The sequence below is a fragment of the Micromesistius poutassou genome (assembly GCF_964030765.1).
Source record: "Micromesistius poutassou genome assembly, chromosome: 16".
Classification (NCBI taxonomy): Eukaryota; Metazoa; Chordata; class Actinopteri; order Gadiformes; family Gadidae; genus Micromesistius; species Micromesistius poutassou.
In genome coordinates, this window is record NC_140286.1 from 13818962 (window position 1) to 13840333 (window position 21372).

The 21372-nt window shown below is 49.0% G+C and overlaps 2 protein-coding genes across 2 annotated transcripts in view; one reads left to right on the forward strand and one right to left on the reverse strand.

Annotated features, from left to right (window-relative positions):
- Positions 1-7575, forward strand: part of tmem71 (transmembrane protein 71) — a 12191-nt gene extending 4616 nt beyond the window's left edge. Inside the window, exons 5-10 of the mRNA XM_084480454.1 lie at positions 454-653; positions 1154-1348; positions 1526-1595; positions 1729-1784; positions 2709-2758; positions 4140-7575. Coding sequence (XP_084336580.1) covers positions 454-653; positions 1154-1348; positions 1526-1595; positions 1729-1784; positions 2709-2758; positions 4140-4163 — 595 coding nt within the window. The 3' untranslated portion in view covers positions 4164-7575. The remainder of the gene's footprint in view (positions 1-453; positions 654-1153; positions 1349-1525; positions 1596-1728; positions 1785-2708; positions 2759-4139) is intronic.
- A 389-nt stretch (positions 7576-7964) lies between these two features.
- LOC311360672 (uncharacterized protein) lies at positions 7965-21370 on the reverse strand. The gene is made up of 11 exons (XM_084480787.1): positions 20947-21370; positions 20583-20680; positions 20319-20445; positions 19148-19968; positions 16737-17015; positions 15917-15977; positions 13954-14856; positions 11344-11673; positions 10889-10986; positions 10257-10335; positions 7965-9931 (listed from the first exon to the last, which is right to left on the reverse strand). The coding sequence occupies exons 1-11, from the start codon at positions 21212-21214 to the stop codon at positions 8949-8951; spliced, it is 4047 nt and encodes a 1348-aa protein (XP_084336913.1). The 5' UTR covers positions 21215-21370; the 3' UTR covers positions 7965-8948.
- Between the last annotated feature and the right edge of the window lie 2 nt (positions 21371-21372).

The following is a 21372-nucleotide window of genomic DNA, read 5'->3' on the forward strand; positions in this document are numbered from 1 at the left end:
TTGTTTAAACTCCTAAACAACTCCTAAACAACAACCTCAACATCGAGCTTGCCAAGCTGTTGTTATTAAATGTCAACACATATGTTTGAAATACTTTTCAAACTATTCAAACCAGTTATTGTTAATAAGAAAGAACTGGTTTGATCAACAACTTCATTTATGATGTCCTGGGACATCTTACTCTTCAGACACAGTTTGCCATCTCTAGTGTCAACTAAGGGATATTTCTAAACGCCTATTTGTTCCCCTGTTTGTATATTTCTTTGTAGTGGTAGCTTTGCATGAAAGGATCTGCTACCAACTGGCAGTTTGTTGCCTTCTATGAATATCAAATATATTATTTTTAGTAGTGTTTACTCGTTTTGCATCCCCATCTCCAGAGTTCACTTTCTTACGTTCAAACAGCATCGTGTAGCATCTTATCCTAGCTATATTTCCCTTGTCTCTTTCCAGAGTGTTCCGGCGAAAGCGTCGTCCCCGGCGCTCGCTGGCTAGCCTGCTCAGCGGCGTGACGGAGACGTGTCAGTCGTGGCTCGACGAGAAGGTGTTCGGGGGCGTGTTCACAAGCACTGCCGCCGCCGCCGCTGACGACGAACCGACCCAGATGGACCTCAGCACGCCGGAACCTGAGAGCACCTTCAGTTTTACCTACGGTGAGGAGGGCCGCTAGCCAGCTAACGCTACCAGCTAACACCACCAGCTAACAAGTCTGGTAAACGCCACTAGCTAATGCCGCTAGCTACTATTTAAATGAACACGATGACTTTAGTGCTGTAGTGCTGTAAGCTTCTTGTCATTTGACTGATTCTAACTATAGGGTTAATCCTGTAAACAAGGTTTACAGGATCAACTTTTGGTCGACAGCAGACTCTGGCAGCATTGCGGTACAGTGCCCCACCTAGTGGCGTATTGGTGTCACTACAACACACTAACCTGCCGGGTTCAGTGTTCAATTCCGTAATAAATGTCTAAAACTACAGTTTTAACTCAGTGTATTTGACTGTAAGCTAAATAAGTAAGTTAAATTCCACAATATAAGTTTGATCAAGTTATGTCTGTCTAAAACCAGTTTCTAACTTAGTGTATTTTACTGTAAGCAAGAATCACAATAAAAGTCTGATGAAGTTCTGATTCCTTTTTGCCTCCCTTCCAGACCACACCGAGATCATCTCCCCCCCAGAGAAGGAGGCCCCTCCCCGCCGGATCCTCTTCCAGGAGGAGATCTGCACTGAGACCTGTCACTCACAGGAGCAGTTCACCCAATCGCTGGGCGGACTGTCTGAAGTCCCGCCTCCTCCTATGGTCTTTTACAGTAACAGCTGCTGCCCCACCCCAGGAAGACAGACAGGTGAGTGAGACAGACAGACAGACAGACAGACAGAGAGAGAGAAAGAGACATTTTGAATGATAGTGACAGAGAAACTGATATATAGACAGACAGACACAGACAGACGGGTGTACTGGAAGCTGACCTGTGTGCGTGTGTTTGTGTGTGCGTGTGTGTGTGTGTGTGTGTGTGTTTCAGGTTCATCGACGATGAAGTCCTTGCTCAGCTTCCTCTTCACCTTCTTCATCTGCACCTCCCTCTTCTCCTGGTAAGACCTTCACTCCATGAAGATAGAACCAATATTCAGCATTTGAACGCTAGTCGTTCTGCATGGAGCTCCTCATGGTCTGATAGTCAATACTACGATCGGACACTGATCAGCCAGTCTCTCTCCCCCGCAGGTCACTGCTGTGGGCAGCGGCTTCTGCTGCGCTCATCACCATCCTGGGCTCCATGCGTAAGTAGAACAGGTTATTCTCTAAATGAGGCCTTTCTGTTGTGGCTGTACTGGGCAGCTCCCAGTGTCCACTAGTAGAAGACACTCAGTACGTTTACATGCACAGCTTAATCCGATGAAAGCCATTCGACTATGCTCCGCAATTGGACAACTGCAATTGTCCGGTTATACATGGCGGTGAGTAAATCGATTCATTGGCCGAAGCGTGTCATGCCCGGAGAAATGATATGGAGCCGAAGTGAACTGACAGCTGTCTACTGAAAACATCGCTTTCTCCTCCATGTCGCGAATTGGAAGCGTAGTGTCTGTGTGCTTCCACCTTTAATGAATGCATGCCATGAGCGCTCCCGCGGCCGGGACACAATTCTTATAGGAGTAACTACATTCACCGGCTTCCTCCATCTTCTGTGCCACCTTTTTAAATAAATCGCCGTTTCTCATTTTCCGACGGCGTCAACAACACGACTATCGTCTCCTTCTACTTCCGGCTCACGGCTCCCGGAAAAGATCTCGAGCATATACAGAACGCATAATCCAATCCCACTACGTACATGCACGCTTAACTCGATTATGAATCAAATTATCTAGGGGTCTTAATTCGACTATGAGAAACCCACTTTGATTTGATTTTAGCTCGACTAAGGTGTATACATGCATCTTAATAATCCAATCATAGTTGGACTAACCCAATAATTTGACTTTCTTGAGTGTCATGTAAACGGACTGAGTGGCTGTACTGGCCAGCTCCCAGTGTCCACCAGTAGAGGACTGTGGTTGTGGCGACCTGTCAAAGACTGGTTGTACTGGGCAGCTTGAGTGTTGAAACATTGTGTGAATTAGCCGCCATGCTAAGTTTGGAAGCTAAAGCGTGGCTAGGCTACGGCTATTGGTTCTGTGTTTTGAACGGAGCCTCTCTTCTTCTAGTCTTCAGTAAGACGGGATCGATGGGTGGATGGAGGACAGCCAAGACAGAGGTGAGTCCGCATACAGTACTTAAAGGACCCCCTATTTTACCACCAGGGGGCGGCATGTGGCTCAGGAGGTAGAGCGGGTTGGCTGGTCACCAGAAGGTTGCTAGTTCGATCCACCTCCTAGTGTGAGTTTGTGAATGTGAGCATGAATGGGTGAATTTTCGGCAATATTGGAAAGCGCTTTGAGTGGCCACTGGTTAGAAAAGCGCTGTATTAAAGGAGAACTCCAGCTATTTTTAACCCCATTATCGTTTTCCTGAGGGTCATCCCATGTTGAGGGAAGTAAAAAAACAGACGAAAATTTATTCGACCAAGCCAGAGATCTGTAGCCTGGTTGGCACGACTTTCCAATGTTGATACTCAGCATTGGGTCTGGCCAAGACGTTAAGAGAATCCATTTCTCAAAGCGCATCCTTCAAACCTGGTTTACCCGCCCCCCTCAAATGCCTCAGTCTGCTATTGGTCGAAGCCAGAATAGGCGGTGTCGAAGCTACTATGGGGTTCTCGCTGAGTCCCATTGATTTGGCTACCAGCGGGGCTAACTGGTAGAACTCTTGCTTTAAACTCTTACCAAAGCCGGTCGGGAGCAAGGCAAATACATCTTTCTTTTCTATAAATGCCTCCAGGGCTGCTCTCTGCTCGGTTTTCAATACAAATGTCCGGTTGAAATCTTTCAACACAGCATCGACTGCTGTGTTGAACGCTGTCCGCTGCTCCATGCTGCTGTTTACAATGAGGTTCCGGTCGCTGCTCTACAGCGTCACTTACTTGAACACGCCTCTACCCAGAGCCGTTGGAGAGGCTCGACGTTGATTGGCTCTCGAAAAAGAGGGTGGAGTTCCCGAAAATTCGGGAGACAGAAATCGAGTTAATAGCACGGTTGGCCAGACTAGAAGTCAGCAGCGCTTTTGCGAGGCGTGACGTCACTAGTGTGGGCGCGACCAGGCTAAGAGATCTGCACTGGGTGCTGGCGCTTCAGAATAGCTATAACGCTAACCTATGGGGGAAAGCTCTTTATCCACTTTTGGTGCCTCTACACACATTCAGAAAACCATTCCAAGACCTATGTTACACAAGTTGGTTCCTTACGAGACACCATATATCGCCAGACTTCTCCTTTAATGCAGTCGATTTACCTCCAGGGGAAATGTTCCAAAGCTGCCGATTAGTGACATCACAAGTGGGAGTGTCCACACAGATGTTGATGGGTAGATTTTGTCTGATCTATATCCCGCCCGGTGGTAAACTAACAGCCATTATAACTTCATTATATTTATGTCACTGTGACAGTCAATTCAAACCAATATTTACTTTAAGTGATTGTCACTTTAAATAGATCAAAGACGGCATGACTTCATTACTTTGTGGTTTTATGATTTTACAGGATATCACGTCGAAGAATGAGTAGACACGGGCGTCGTCCACGGCAACCTCTCCTTGGTTTACTGGAACACACACACACACACACACATGCACACGCACACGCACACACACCTACCTATCTATGGAGGATTAGTTAAATCTGGGATTGGAATAAATGTAGTACAAGATCCCAGGTACAAGATTTAGAATATTTTATTATATTTGAATGAATTATCTGCATGTGAGTTGCACCTAAAAGAGGGACGGCGAGCTCCGTAAGGACTTCAGACGATTATCAATGATTTAAAACGTATTTATTAAACTATAAATATCAATACTGGTGCCCCTAAGATGGGGGCCATATAAAGAAAGGGCTGTTCTTCCAATATGGCTGACAATTGACTCCAGTTTGAGGCAATTCGTTTGTTGACCTTCAACCTCGCTGGTCTCACTCGATAACACAAAGTCAAAGGCAGAACTTGCAGGGCTCGCTGTGCTTCAGATAAGATGATGTAACTCTTTTTTTACTGTACTTTTTTAAAAGTCGTACATTATATTCTATTCGTAGTTTACCTTGGCTTTTTTGGGGGCTTTCCAAAGTGACCAATTCTTTCAGGATTGCCTTGTCATATTGCCTTGAACGAAAGAAAAACTTAAACCTAATCCTAAACAGAATCAGGTCCAGATGTTGATGAAGAGTAGCATTGAATAGTTACTATTAACTACTGTATGTTCTACTAGGGTTCAGTATTGGCTCAGAGAGCCAGTACCCATATTACTACCTGTAAACATTACCTGTCCAAGGTTAACGTGCCATCATTTTCCTGAGAAAACTAAGAATGAAGAGTTTTGTTCCAAAATAAAATAAAAACATCATTCCTCTGCCTAAAAATGGGACTGTTATCGGAAATAGCAGTTTTCTGTAGGTAGCTCTCTGAAAATGGTAATAATTGACTATGACGTTTTCACTAGCTTTCGCTAACAAATTGGCCACACATATGTCCAATGGTGTGAAATTGTTGGTTTGTTATGTTTTGTAACAAAACTCCTCAGCTTTCTAAGTGCCTTTGTTCACGATAGCCAATAGGGTAAACAACCTGCATTGAGGCTGATTGGACAAGACTGTTGCCAATCTAAAAAGACAGCAATAACTAATATATATAATATAACTTACAAGTATATATCTATCCTACAGGGAGACCTTTTAAAATGAGATGTATCCTAACATGCAGGCCAGGGCGTCGCTAGGACTAAGTGAATGGAGGGTGTTTCATTTACCCCCCCTGGTGGCCCAGGAGGACGGGGCTCACTGCTCAGAGTAGGTTCCCAGGACACACCTGCGGGCAACACCTGTCCGCATTAAGTCCTCCATCGGCAGCAAGAACATTGAGGGGACAGTGCCTTCAGAGAGGCACCTTCTGCCCTGTGGGATTCAAACCCCCACCCCACTGGTTTCTGCCAGCCTGATGAAACCAAGAAAATGTTATAATGGGGGTGATGTCCAGCTCGTCAACTAGTTTATTGTGAAGTAATGTCAATCATTAATGGCACCAATTTGACCACACGCTACTTCTTAATCAACTTAGTGACATCACAAGTGGGAAATGTCCACCCAGATGAATAATGGATGGACCAGCCTACCAGTTTGGTCCACTGGGTAGGCTAGTAGGTTGAGCTTCTATTGGCTAGCTATTGACAGCTGGTTGGGAACAGACCTGTCATTATGAAGGTGATGAGAGTCAGCTGTTAATACTTCTGGAACTTGTTGAACCCCAGTCTGGCAAGGTAGGAGACTGCTTGACCCCCATTCTGAAAGATTTATATTTATATATTCTTCACTATATATTGAACCAGCATTAACTAATCGTTAGCCACCTCTGGGGGAAATAAACTGAGCTGTTTGGTGACCGAGAGGAACTCGGATCCACCAGCTAATCTGACTCAGTAAAAAGGCACATGTTAATGTTGTGTTGTCCGCAAATGATTTAGTATCCCGTCACAAGGGAAAAAACGGTTTTCGTCAGGAAAAGTTGCGTGAAAGGGCAGCTCAAGATGAATTGAGCGTCAGGGGATTCAGGTTCAGAAGGAATTTCAACCTTTAATCATGTCAGGCCTCAGATTACGCCAGGTTTTGTATATGTTCGACCGAGGAAGGAATGAAGTGTGCTTTCAGTCGGTGAAAGCACAGCTCACTACTTTTCTCTATATACTGTAAGGTTTTATACTGTAATGTCGGGGGGTGTATGCAATTGGTTCTGCCTCGGGTTTGTTCAGATACAACCAAAGTTATGGTGTGGATTAGACCTAGATTTGATCCGGTTCATCTGTGTTTTGAACCAGATTAAATTCCTGTTGAGGCTGCAGGAAATCTACAAAATGTTTGCGTATGTATCGTATGGGTCTTTTCAAAGTGCCGCGTTTCATTGTAAACGGATCTGACGTTAATGAAATGGGTTTTGATCGGTGAGCCTCACCTCATATCACCACCGCCGAGCTCGGGAATCTCTGGAACTTCAGGGGAATTCTCAATTCCACAAGGAAACAAACATTCCAGCAGGATTGATTAATGTGCGCTCTGCATTTGATACGGGCCATGATTCATGTGCACACGTTTGGGATTCATAGGGTCTGGATAAGGGCTTGTACTGCGCATGCACGCGGTAAAATAAATAATATCAGCAGTGGATGTATGTCAAACCAGTTTTTATATGCATTTGTGATTTTAGTGTTTTGTTATCTGTATCTATATCTGATAGATAGATATAGATAATGTGAGAATTGTCTTCACTTTTATAGAAATGTCCTTAAAGTCCCTAAGAATAGATTGAGTTTGCAAGGGAGTCAAAATAATTTAACCTCCAAATCTAAATGTTTCGGATGCCCTGGGTGCTATTTGATCCTCCAGGCCACAGGTGCAGCCATTCAAATACTGTCCAAATACTGTGGAAATGTAGTTTTTATGGCTTGTAGACCCTGGAAACCGCTCCTCGTATGGGCTTTAAGTGACTCGTACATATAAGCTTTAGCCTCTAGGCCAACAATGTGATATATTTACTGTTCATGGAAACACAATGTACTATATACATATTTCATTCTTTTGTTTTGGCTCCCAAAGATGGAAATGTGGTACATGTCTGCTTGTGAAAACACTTTTTTATTCTGTAAGATGTTATAACTACCCTTTATAAATGTATGTCTATTCTCAAAGCACTTATGTTAAGTTCCTAATTTACTTTTTTGGTATTCCATACTTAAAATCGAATCGATGGGAGTTGCCCACTAATAAAACATTAACCACAGAATAGTGCTGTCAAAATATATGAAAAGATATGGGAATAGATTGTTTAAGTACTGTGTAATATATATTCTAGAAGTACTGTGTAATATATATTCTAGTGTCAGTGTTACCGTGAATTGTATTCTGGATATATTGGTCATTAAAAAAGGTATTAAAGAAGGATGTGGTGTGTTTGTACGTCGTCCTTTTGAATGGTCCACCAGCCCTGTAGAACGGGGACCTGGATACGCTCAGGGTTTGATTGGTGTTTCATCGTGAACTCGCAAGATGCCTTTAAGTTTGTTGTGGCTACCTCTTTGTGGTTTAACGTCCTTGCACATAAAAATAGTATTGTTCAGCATCTTATCCTAGCCATCTTTGTTGTACAGGGGGAATGGGTTAATTTAGCGATTGTTGGTTCTATGAAGATCCTGACTGTACCTACAGTGATATATTGTTGTTTCTCCGTCAAATGTCGTCTTATCCAAAGCGTAGTCGCTTTGGATAAAAGCATCTGCTAAATGCCCTGAATGTAAACATAAATGTTAACAAAACATTTTTTAAATTAGTTGGCACTTACAAAAAGAGTTTATTAATCCCAGACAGGAAAATAGGCTAACAAAGACTGCAGGGTTTCAGCCTGGTGTAGAGTATATTTAGAATGTCCATCACACTGTTAAGGGTGCAGTGTGTAAATTGAGTGGCAGCTAACCCTAGCGATGAAAATCTCGCCCAATCTGGCAACACTGTCACCCACACCTCTCCCTTTCCAAGGACCGAGGAGAAGTTACGGGTGCCAGTTGGTACGTCCACAATGATGTAATTGTCCACAATCGATTTTGAAAGATTTATAACTTGTATAAATCCTGTACTCGTTGTTTAGTCTGTAAAACTATAGATGATAACTTACAAGTAAGATGGCGATTATTAAAAAAAACACATTTGTCCGTTCTGGGCTACTGTAGAAACATGGCGGGCTCCGTGGAGGCGGACCCCCCCCCCCCCCCGTGTAGATATAAAGGGCTCATTCTAGGGTCACAACGCGATTCGTATTCTCATGGGATAATGCACTACTAAAAACAAACGTTTCCATTTCTTCAGAGTCTGTTCTGCTCGATGCAACTCGAGTCTACACACTCCACCTTTAAGTCTTTGAGTGGTACGTTTCACCCGTCCACTGAAGCGTCCTGTGGAGCCGGGGCTGGTTTTAGGGTACGGGTCTCTACTAGCTTTGTATGGGCGGAGCCGGCAACACTGCAGACGTTCCTCATCTTCAAACCGCTTATTCGTGGTCGGGTCGCGGGGGGGCAGCGGCTCCGGCAGGGGGCCCCAGACTTCCCTTTCCCGGGCCACATTGACCAGCTCTGACGGGGGGATCCCGAGGCGTGCAGACGTTTCGATCCGTTAATTAATCCCAATCATTGAGAAAACTGACGTTTTCAACAACCAGCTGACATCGGAGGGCTCCTCGCAAAAAAGTACTCCATGTTTTATGTCCAAGCCAGGTGTGAACCGGCTTTTAAAATCCCCCCCCCCCCTGAGGTCAGTCAGAGGTCACTGGAACATGGCGGGCAGCTGCTTGTCGGCGCCGTGCAGCACCACGTGCCGGCGCAGGTGATTGGCCGAGATGAAGGTCTTGTTGCAGTACTGGCAGGTGAACTGCTTGCAGCCCGTGTGCACGCTCATGTGCACCTTGAGTGAGCCCGACTGGGCGAAGCGCTTGCCGCAGTGCACGCAGCCGTAGCGCTTCTCGCCCGTGTGCACGCTCTGGTGGCGCTTCAGGTTGCTGGAGTCGGAGAAGCGCTTGCCGCACAGCGGGCAGCTGAAGGGCTTCTCGCCCGTGTGCACGCGGATGTGCGTCTTCAGGTTCTTCAGGCAGGCCAGCGTCTTGCCGCAGAAGCTGCAGATGAAGGTCTTCCCCTCGGCGGGGTCGTCGCGGGTACTGTACGCCCCGCCGCCGCCGCCGCCGAAGCCGTCCCAGTCGTCCTGCAGCACGAAGGCGCTCGCCACCGCCGGCACCTCCTTCCTGCCGGCCGCCTCGTCGCCGCCGGCCGACGATGGCGGCAGCACCGCCCTGGGGCCGGGCGGCGGCGGCGGCAGCGGCGGGGGCTCGGGGCCCACGGCGTCGCCCAGCGTGAAGGGGAAGCGGAGGGGGCCGTCGGAGGGCGGCGGGACGCCCAGCCGGCCGGGCCCCAGGGCGTAGGAGCAGCCGGGCTCCTCCTCCTCCTCCTCCTCGCCCCCGCCGGGGGCGGGGCCGGGCAGCAGGGAGCAGCGCGGCGGCGGCGGGGGCTCGTCGTCGTACAGCATGCAGTCGTAGCCGCCCGGGTCCCGCGCGTCGTCCGCGGCGACCAGGCTGCCGTCGAGGCGGGGCCGCTGGGCGGGCGGGGGCGCCGCGGGGGCGGGGCCGTCCCAGGGGCACGGCCCGTCGCCCGCGTCCTTCTTGGTCTCCACTTCCTGCTTGGCGAGGGGGGCCAGCGGGGCGTCTGCGTCGGGGTCCCCGGGGCCGCCGTTGTGAAGGAGGTCGTCATGGAAACCTTCTGGAACCCAGAGGGGAGGCGCCCAGAGTTTACATTCAGTGCGTCACGCCCCTTTTGTTACCATGGAAATAATAATAATAATAATAATAATACGCAGTACTTGACGTAGAGACATGAAGTACCCTTGATACTAATATACAAAATAAATGGTTAGGTGCATGACGGATGTAGTGTGATGGTGCACCGTTTGGTGTGACAGAATCTTTAGGGTGACTTTACATTTATGGGGACCCCCCCCCCTCCCCTGAACATAGCGATGCTCCCTGCGGTGCAGACTAGGGTGCTGCGGGTGCTAGCGGGTGTACGGCGGCGTGGTTCCACTCACTGTCCTGCTGCCAGGACTCGTCCTCCTTCTCCACCTTGATGACGGGCGTCTGCACCTTGACGGGGTTCTCCGGTGACATCTGGCGACAACAATCGAGACGTTCACATTACGGGGGGATTCTGCTGACGCTTTTATCCAAAGCGTCTTACAACCACTCATGCACACATTCACACGCCGACGGCGGAGTCGACCACGCAGGGCGACCGCTGGCTCGTCGGGAGCCGTCAGGGTGAGGGCATCTTGCTCAGGGACACCTCGGCACTCAGCTTAGGAGGAGCCGGGGATCGAACCGGCAACCTTCCGTTTACGTTTTAAGTCGACCAGTTTTTGCTGAGCGGTCCTACTGGTTCTAACGACCGGGCGTTAAGCCGCTGTCATAAGCAGACGACCTCCACACACAAAGGCTAAACCCGGGTTTATAGCCCTTGAAATAAAAGTCACATGACTTCTCAGACTAGAAACCGTCCCAAACATATGTTTTTAGCTCGAGGTTACTCGGGTAATGTGTATTATCGCTCTCTTCCTGGGGAAACAGTGTCGACGAAGGTCACATGATGGTGGCGCGATGCGTGTCGTTCGGCATTAACACCCGTCACTACACGTAGCTACAGGTGAGAAGATGACCCCGGTACCTTTCTGTGTGCGGTCGCCTGCCCCGTGTCCCCGGAGGCCTCGGGGTCCCCGCACAGGAGCGGCACCTGGGTGGTGATGCGCAGCAGTGGCAGCTCACCTGGAACCACAGGTAAATGGTGAATAGACCGCATTTATACAGCGCTTCTCTAACCAGTGGCCACTCAAAGCGCTGTACAATATTGCCTATCAATCACTTATTCATACACACATTCACATACCGACGGCGGTGTCAACCGCCGCATGCAAGGCGACTGCCAGCTCGTCATGAGCAGTCAGGGTGAGACGCCTTGCTCAGGGACACCTCGACACTCAGCAAGGAGCAGAATCGAACCAGCAACCGGTTACCAGCCAACCCGCTCTACCTCCTGAGCCACACGCCGCCCCCCAGCAGAAGTGAAGCCCTCCCTGTCTACACCGGGGGTAGACCACCACCACCACCGGTCCAAACACTCACCTCCGTGGTGCCGTCTCAGCTCATGGCCGAGGTGGGACGCCCGCGCGCGGCTGCTCGCGAAGACGGAGCTGCCGACCCCGGCGGCGCGCAGGGCGGACACGCGGGCCACCTTGAGCTCCATGAGCCGCAGCTTCCGCCGCAGCGACTCGTTCTCCTTCTGGCCGCGGGAGATCTCGAGGTGCAGGACGGCGTAGCCATTGTCCACCAGCTCGCAGATCTCCGCCACGGCCGCGTTGGCCAGGACCTCCATGATGGAGGCCAGCTGGGCGTGGAGCTCCACCGGGGTGGACGTCTTGTTCATGGTGGTGGTGGTGGTGGTCTTACACTTATCTTAACTTAAGGGTGTCCACGGTTCGTCGGCGTCGGTCTGGACAGTTTAATGATGTGTCCCCCAGCGGAAGTAAACAATGCCCCCCGTCTAACCAGGAAGTGAAGGAAGGGAAGGATTCCGGTGTGCGCATGCGCAATGATACTGCGGTGCGTTATATGGTGTGTTCCAGATGGCTCGGACACTACGTGGACGGTTTTACTATTCCTGAAGATGACCTTATTGATCCAGGGGGAAATTATTCAATAAAATGGAACATCGATTACATTTAATTAAATATATCTAATTATTATTATTTTTTTCTAATTTAGAGTTGTAAGCCATTACAAATAGAAACATGTGCAGTACATATAAACTGAAATGTGAAGAATACATGGATATTAAAATAAGATATGCCTCTTATATAAAATATACCAAACTAGAGGTGGTTGATAGAAATGATGACAAGCAGTCAAAACAGGCATGTAGTATTTTTCAAATAGTCAGAAGAAGTATTTCAGGGTGCTCATGACCCCAGCACCCATAAGCAAAATAAACAATTGCATCATAGTTGTACATCATAGCAAACATGTAAATAAACTTCTACATAATGAGAGTAGGCCAACAATGTGTGTGTGTGTGTGTGTGTGTGTTTGTGTGTGTGTGTGAGAGAGAACACTTATTGCTTAACTCTTAGGAAAAAACTCAAATCAGAGCCAAAATTTAGACAAGAATTTAGAACATTCTCTCTCCCGACAAAAAGGCAGTTTGTCTGGAGACAAATTATATTATGAACATGAAAATACATTTAGCAGTTATAGTTGTGATCTCCAGTGTTGTGCTTTAACTAGTTCAAAAGAACTAGTTCATTAAACAAGTTCATTTTTCTATGAACATATTTTTAACTAAAGAACTTGAACTTGAACTAGTTAAGATTTTGTGACATTCTGAATTGATCCTTAGGTCCAGAATACATGTTTATTAAATAGAGTTACAGCCTTAGTTGTGATGAATGAAACAGGTGTACGAATAATATCCACAGCAATTTGAGATTGTAGTGATGGGCAGCAGGTAATGGAGAGGATTAATTTTAAAAGATAAGCACAGAATACTCCAACAGTTTTTCTTCGGTTTCTCAAAAAACTGTTAATGAACTGAACATGAACTAGTTCAAAATCGAATTGGTGAACTATGAACGTGAATTTATTCATTTTCTTTTGTACAAACTGAACTTTGAACTAGTTCATGTGAAGTGTGAACTTGCACAACACTGGAGATCTCTATTTCTCGTGTGTGCGAGTGAAGTAAGGTATCCCTGAAATCTCTTTGCTTCACTGTGGTCCTGCTTCATGAAAATTAAACTTAAATACAAATTAAATCGAGTGTGTAGGACGGTAAAAGGAGGATAAATGAAGTATGGGGCATATTAAATACAACGTTTTGATTATACTTTATTAACCTGGACGGATAAAAAGGACAAAACAATACACGGTCCGTCTAGTGACAGGAACAACGTCCCTGAACATCACTTATAGATTCCAATATGACCTCTGAACACGCAAACGCAATTGACTGCTTCTACCCATCAACATCGGGCCATGTTCAATCGGCAGCCATCTTGGCTCTAAACGCTAGCTTGGTGGATGAACTGAATGCGGAACTAAGCTAGTGTCTAGAACCAAGATGGCTGCTAGGTAAACAAGACCCCACAGGTGCGCAACTTACTTTGCTCAACCGCTTCCCCAACGATCGATTTAAAAACAACTCTTGACAAGAAACGTCAGTATTGCTAGAATAAAATCGATCAACACAAGTTCTCTATAGAGATGATTTGGGTGCCAATATATATAAAAATCTACATTAAAATTATTTCTATCCAAAAATGACAAATGCATTATGTAAAAAAAAAAGAGAAAAAGGCTACCTTTTTACAAAACATAGATAAAAACTTTGCATGGAAACGCATCACTTATGTTTTGGAACTCAGCTGACTGGATAAATGTCTATGAGGAGGGACGCTGCTGCCGTGATGTTTCCAACCGCTAATAATTCAAGGCTAACATTAGCCTTTAACAGAACGTAATCACGACGGCTGGCCGCCTGGGTCTGACCACCCACCGGATGAGTGTTTCACAACGAGACGTTTCCTCCGAGATGTCTCCAACCTCGAACGACATCAGTCTTTCAAAAGAATAAATTAATCCCACCCGCTAGCCAGTCCTCCGTGCCACAGCTCTCTGAATGCAGAACGTAATCCCGCCGGCCGGCTGCACGCGGCTCGCCGGCGCCGGCTCAGCCCGTGCCGTGGTACTTCTTCATGTGCAGCTTGAGGCTGTACTTGACGATGAAGCTCTTGGAGCAGAGCGCGCACGTGAAGGGGCGCTCGCCCGAGTGCACGCTGAGGTGGGACTTGAGGTGGGCCGACTGCGTGAACTTCTTGCCGCACTGGGGGCAGCTGAAGGGCCGCTCCCCCGTGTGGATGCGCATGTGGACCTCCAGGTTCTGCGACGTGGCGTACGTCTTGCTGCACATGGCGCACACGTAGCGCTTCCCGCGCGCTCCCGCCGGCAGCAGGCCGCCCGCCAGCTGAGACCCCGCCCCCCCGCGGTACGCGCCGAAGTTGCCGCCGTTGCAGTCCTCGAAGTCGAACGCCGAGCTGCTGCCCTCCGAAAGATGGCCGCCGTCGGCCGAGGCGCCGTCGGCGGTGGCGGAGTTGGTGATGGAGCCGGTGACGCCGATCAGCTTGAGTCCGAAGGCGTCGCCGCCGCTGGCGTCGTAGTGTTCGTGGGGCTGGAAGGGCGCGGCGTACGGCTGCTTGGACTGCTTGGTCCACAGGAGGCTCAGGTCCAGCTCCCCCCGGCCCTCCAGGAGGGAGGCGTCGTCCAGGCCGTGGGCTCCGTAGTGGCCCCCCATGGCCGGGTGGGGCAGGTGGTCGGGGTGCTGGGTGTAGGAGCAGGCCGTCTCGTCCCCCCCACCGGAGAGGCTGGAGCAGCCGGGCTCGCTGCCGGGGGAGGCCAGGCTGTACTGGGGGCCCGCCCTGGGTCTGACGGAGGGCCCCCCCCCAGGGCTCCTGCTGCCACCCCCCTGCTGCTGGGGCTCCGACGACGGCTTGCGGTCGTCGCCGTCTGCCTCACTTCCTGCCGGCCAGGGTCTCTTCCTGTTCCTGCTGTGCTTCGTCGCTCGCCCGTCCTCTGAAGGTTCGGTGACTGGGAGGGAGGAAGAGAGAGAGAGAGATAGAGGGAGGTAGAGAGACAGGTAGGGGGAGAGAGAGAGGGGGAGGTAGAAGGAGAGAACTTTATTTCAACCCATACATGAGAAATTCATTTGCCACAGCTGGGAGAGAGGTAGAGGTAGAGAGACAAGTAGAGGGGGAGAGAGAGGGAGCGAGGTATAGGCAGAGAGACAGGTAGAGGGAGAGAGGGAGGTAGAGGGAGAGGGGGAGGAAGAGGGAGAGAGACGGGGAGAGAGGGAGGTAGAGGCAGAGAGGACTGACCATGATCCATAAAATATTGTTTAGTAATGCCCAACTTTTTTTGCCGTGTCTTATTACGAAGGTAAAGGGCACACACAATAGTTACACTTGTGGCAGCACTTCAGATCTGCGTCCTTATAAATTTAAGACATCGTCTGGGAAAGGAACCTTTGCCTATATAGGGGCAGTTCAGTGGAAGTTAAATAGGCAAATTAAAGTCAATTCCAGCCAGAATTTGTTTAAAAAGAGAATCAAGGCCTGGTTACTAGAGAGGGTAGCTGAATAGAGCAAGGGGCCAGCTACCTTTTTCAATTTTAATTTCATTTAAGAAAAATTATTTTTATTTTTTATTGTCACACACTCTGTGAGTGTTTTGTGACTGGCTTGTCCTGATGTTTTATGTGAGGATCACAATGGAAATAAGTCGGGGACTTTTTATGTTTCAATCCTCAATTGTATTCTTATGTCTTTTCATGTAAGGCACTTTGATTACAATAAAAAATAAATCAAATCAAATCGAGGGAGGTAGAGGCAGAGAGACAGGTAGAGACAGGTAGAGGGAGAGGGGGAGGAAGAGAGAGTGAGAGAGGGGGAGAGAGGGAGGTAGAGGCAGAGAGAGAGGTAGAGGGAAAGAGGGAGGTAGAAGAAGAGAAACAGACAGGGAGAGAGAGAGACCGGCATAGAGAGATGTAAAGAGAGAGACAGAGAAACATAGGTTAAAAGATCCAGCGCAGCCGTCTGCATTATTGACAAGAAGCCGGTTTTAAGCTACAAGGTGATGGTTGTGAACGCACCTTCCTCTAAACTGTCGTTGGCGTCCGAGTCTTCATCCTTGATCAACACCACATCCGGCAGCTGAACCAGAAACAACACAGGCTCAAATATATAACATCATAGAGACAGCTTAACTAGAATACAATAACATTGTATAACCTAAAACACCCATGTAAATACAGAACTCTGTGATTCATGGTTGATGGTTTATAAACAATACCTGTCGATATTATTTGCCATTTATTCCACAATGCAAGACACTGCTTTATATTTCAATGATTTATAGTTTAGTGCATCAAGCAATGTTTTACATTTGAAAACACTTGCTATCAAAAGATATTCACCCTCCCATAAAGTATAATATATCTCTATTATGGGTTATTGTAGATGTTTTCGACATTCTTATATGAGATAAGAAAGAACAGTCAAAGTCATTGTGTCACTGTGCAACCCTTTTCACAGTTGACGTAAAAATAGATTGACTTTTCACTTCAGACTTTTTTTTTTTTTTTTTTTTACTTAACATTGCTATCCACAATGCCACTGATAAGTAGGCTATAACAACTGGTGGAAGTTGATTAATTTGTCCTTTTTTATGTTTGATTATGAGAAACACACCAGATTAACAACATACCAGATTATAATCGAATGTCCCAGGAGGCGCTGAGGGTATCTGTATGCAAAGTGGGTTTACCGCACATATACATAGTATATAAAGGGTTTGCTTTGATACGATCAAAGCCCCGGTATCGTTCAGATAACGAGTCCAAAATAACATGCATTGCATGCGTGTGTTGCATGTTGTTAAGCACAGGTGATAAGAAGCGGGTTGCGTTGTACCGTCTTCTCCGCGTCTCCTTTCGTCGCCGCATCTTCCGCGCAGGACGCCGCCTGCCCCGCGCCGTCTGCCGCCGCGGCCGCGGCAGCCGCCGCCGCGTTGCCCCGCACGATGATGGACTCGATAAGGTGCAGCTTCTTCTTCAAGTCCTCGTTCTCCTTGTGACTCCTGGTGATCTCCAGCTGTAGGACGGAGTAGCCCTCGTCCACCACCTCGCAGATCTCCACCACGGCGGCTTTGGTCAACGCCCCCATGATGATGGACAATTGCTCGTGCAAAATCTTGGAATTCATAGCGGCGTTTGCGGGCATGTCACCGGGGGACGGGTACGTGGTACGCGGTACTCACACGGTTTACGCGTGAAATGCACCGTGCTGACCTTATTATCACTGGCTGCTGCCGGTGATCGACTCTCTTTGGATATCAAAGCTGCCTATCTCTCGACTACAAAGGAAAATACTTGTTGTTTTTTTCTATTTCCAGGTTCCGCATTTGCACAGTTTTCACAATAAAAGTCCCCTCCGGTTATTACTGCTGTATACAGCCGGAGCGTGCACGCGCTGCTAGTAACGAAGTTGTTTTTCCTCCATATAATTTATATTGAATATAATTGTATCTACTAAGTGAATTTTCTAACTGATTAATATTTCATCCTTAAAAACCAATGGATACAAGCTTTATAACACATCTCCAAATATGTATTATGTGCTTGTGAATTTCCCTTAATATACAAGATACATTTAAGTGCATGGCTTTGACATTAATGATATATTATTACACTATATTTGTATTAAATGTAAATTGGCTATTTTGTTATTTATATAATTATAATTTATCAAAACTTTCACACTGGGGTCCTCCCAGTAAGGAATTTTGGATTAAATCCCAAAAACGATTAGGGCTTTTATTCAATATTGTTGTAAGTGCTGATAGGTAGTTTATCTTACTCATATGATAGAGAGGGAGCTCTGTGTTTTTTGGACAAGAGATACTCCATAAACAAGATCACAATGAGAGGGAGAACTCTTTAATTGAAAAAGTAGAGTTTAATCTATCATACTTTAAATTAACATAATTACAATGGAATATAGGTTACCATACCTACCTTTGTGATGTACAGCCTAACCAGCTAGCATCTCAAGTTCAAACTTGCCAAGATCATTAGCGAGTTTGCATTATTAGCCATTACCCACATTAGTCATTTTGTCGTTTTCCTCATTCATACGGCATTCAGTCACCCTCTGATCCGTTGGAACGGACCATTTGTGTGAGCACTGTAGGGGTTCTTATCAGTTTGCAGACCACAGCTTCAATCAGAGCAATGGGCTGGAGTGCTGTACGCAGGGAACTCCAACCATCAGCCAACTACAACCATCTCACAAACCCTTTACTCAATGTCACACACATTTCACCTTGTCCCTACAGCATGTTGTGATTTCTATCCGCTATCCGCCCACTATTTCTTTGTTTTGTCATATTTCTTGATTTATTAAGACATCAAGAAACAGGATAAGGAAGTATGCTAGGGCTGAGCTCTAATTTTGTTGACTATAACTGCCCTTTTCTGCCCCCTAGTGTTCACAAATCAATATATGCTGCTTTAAAAGGCAATCAACTAAAGCTTGATTCTGTAGTCACATGTCCATCGTGACTAAAGAGTTCTGGTGCATTTTCTAAAACATTTCAGGCATAGATAGTTATTAAAACATGGCATTTCTGGAAAAGTTTGTCAATTAACCTTAGTCTATTAAACAAACAAAAACACAAACAAAAGACTCCTTCTACCTCCTACAGGGAGTTGCCAAGATACATGGTGCTTGTCAAGATACAAGCAAAGGCGTACAATGAAACCATGATCATTTGTGAGATTGAACGCTTTTAATGTGATACGTCGGTTTGCCCAACCGACTGCTGAACACAGACATGCTTGGCAGATGCTGCTTGCTACAAGAGCCGGTAGTATCCGGAAGGAGCCGGGATCACTCCGGCTTCTCCATGAGGTAAGGACTTCCACGGGTCACAGTGTCACTATGTGTTGTCCCAGAGAAACCGACAGCTGAGTCATAAACTGGCCGACACACTGAGAAAAACTAAAGTACATCTTTTCTAGTTAAGGTCACTCGTTTTAAAAAAAAAAATCTGCCATAGGCCATAACCATTTTTAAAATAATTAAATACGACCCAAACAAGCGAGGTCCGCGAGGAGGCTGGCCTCCGTTCCACAGGGTCCTGTTACGACTGTGGGGCCCTAACGTCCCGGTGTGGCAGGGGCCAGACTCGGACCCCATTCCTCCCACGTTGGCACCTGATCCGGTGCCACCGGGAAGGGGGGGGGGGGTGGTGGTGGTGGTGCTCTCAGAGCTACATGTCCTCTGCCCGGGCGCGCCCCCGCCCCCCGCCCCCCTCACGGCACCGGGTGGTGCTTCTGTTGGTGGATCCTCAGGTTCTGCTTCCCGGCGAAGCGCTTGCCGCAGTGCTCGCAGGCAAAGGGCCGCTCGCCGGTGTGCACGCTCTGGTGCGTCTTCAGGTGGCCCGACTGCGTGAAGCGCTTGCCGCACTGCGCGCAGCTGTAGGGCCGCTCGCCCGTGTGCACGCGCACGTGCGTCTCCAGGCTGCGCGACGAGGTGAAGCACTTGCCGCAGTACGTGCATGTGAAGCGGCGGTCGCGGCAGAAGCGGTTGAGGTCCAGGCCGTCCGTCTTGCACGCCGCCGCCGCCGCCCCCCCCGGCGCCCCCAGGGACGCGGGGAAGGGGAGCAGCGCGCCGCCGCCGTGCTCCGGGGCCTTGTCCTGGGGCTGCGGGGCCCGCGGGTCGGGCTTGAGGTAGGGCCGGGGCCCCGCCAGCAGGCCCGGGTTGTTCCACGACGAGCACATCTCCAGCTCCATGTCGTAGGGCAGCGAGCTCATCAGGGACAGGCCCCGCTTCAGGTCGAAGGTCCCGGGCAGGGAGTGCGGGCTGTCCCCCGGGGGCCCCAGGAGGTGGGTGGGCTTGGGGGCGTCGCCGGGGCCCTCGGGGTACGAGTCGGTCGCCGGGTCGAAGGCCACGCCCCGGGAGGAGTCGCCGTCGTCGTCGTCGTCGTCCGTGGCGCGGCCGGGGGACGGCGAGTCCCCCAGCGGGGGGCGGAGGTGGTCGGCGTGGGGGTCGTTGAGGGCGTGCTCCCACGGCCGCAGGCTGGCGGGGCCCGAGGAGGGGCCCTCCTCGCCGTCGCTCGACTCCAGGGGCGGGGCCTCCGTACCTGGAAGACAGACAGGACGTGTCTCAACACTTGCTACGCCGCGTCTGATTGGATGTTGGATGGACCTGGAAACCGTTTGTTTGATTGGCTGCCGGTAATAATTGAGGAGCGTACAACAAAAACAAAAAGTTGACTTAGTTGGCTTAGTTTACAGAGTAGTTTACTTGTATAAATGAGTTACATTGTATAACGGAGAACACAAGTGGTGAAGTGTTTTGTGAGCAAACACTATTTTCCCTTAGCGAGGACCGCCACTCCCACACTAACACTGGTTCTTCTGAGGCCTAGCACTGGTGATAGTCGGGTGGGTGGGTGAGGCGGGTACTGGGGGACAGAGCTGCTCTGCTCACCGTCCTCGCTGATGAGGAGGTCTTCCTGCTCCTCGCTCCTGCTCTGCTCCTCCCCCGGGGTCTCCTCCTTGATCAGCACCACGTCTGCCTCCCCTCTGCCCTCCTCCTCCAGGAGTAACGCGCTCACCTGCCACACACACACACACACACACACACACACACACACACACACACACACAGTGGGGTCAACTTCACAGAAGTACAAGAAACACAGAAGAAAGCTGAATCTGAGGCTCGGGCTGGAGTTTGAGTCCCTGGTCGTACCTCTTTAACGGCCAAACTCCTCTCGGCCGCCTCGATAGCCGCCTGTCTGCTGCCCTTTGTCCTCCCGGCCGTGGGCAGCTGAGCCAATGAGCTTCTTTCTGTGTCGGGCGACACAAAAGGACCACGCACACCACCATACCATTCATCAGTCAGGGGACGACTATTGATGGACAGGAATCGGCTCACCTTCAGGTCAATTCACAACTGTCGATGTGTTCACACACACACACACACACACACACACACACACACCTCTCTCTCTCTATCTATCTCTCTCACTCTCTCGTCACTCTCACTCTCTCGTCACTCTCTCTCACTTTCACTCTCTCTGTCTCGTCACTGTCACTCTCTGTCTATAACTCACCGCTGGGGTAATTCACCGCTCCGACGGCCTCCGGAGGAGCGTCGTACCCCAACATGGCGAAGCTGCCCCGGTGCCCACGGGCGATGATGCTCTCGATGAGCTCCAGCTTCCTCCGCAGCGCCTCGTTCTCCTTGTGGCTGCGGGAGATCTCCAGCTGCAGCACGGTGTAGCTGTCGTCCACCAGCTCGCAGATCTCCGTCACCGCTGCTCGGGTCAGCGACTCCATGATGGACGACAGCTGCGAGTGAAACGCCTTGTAGTTAGTCATGTTTCCCCAACCTGCGATCCGCGGGCAGCAGCAGCGCGACGGAGGTCAGACGGCGGTCCGCCGGGTCGCCCCGCGGCCCACGGGGACAGAGCTGGTTCTGTGACGGGTTAAAGCGACCCTTTGGCCGGCCAGGGGACGACGCTGCGGCAGTCCGTCTT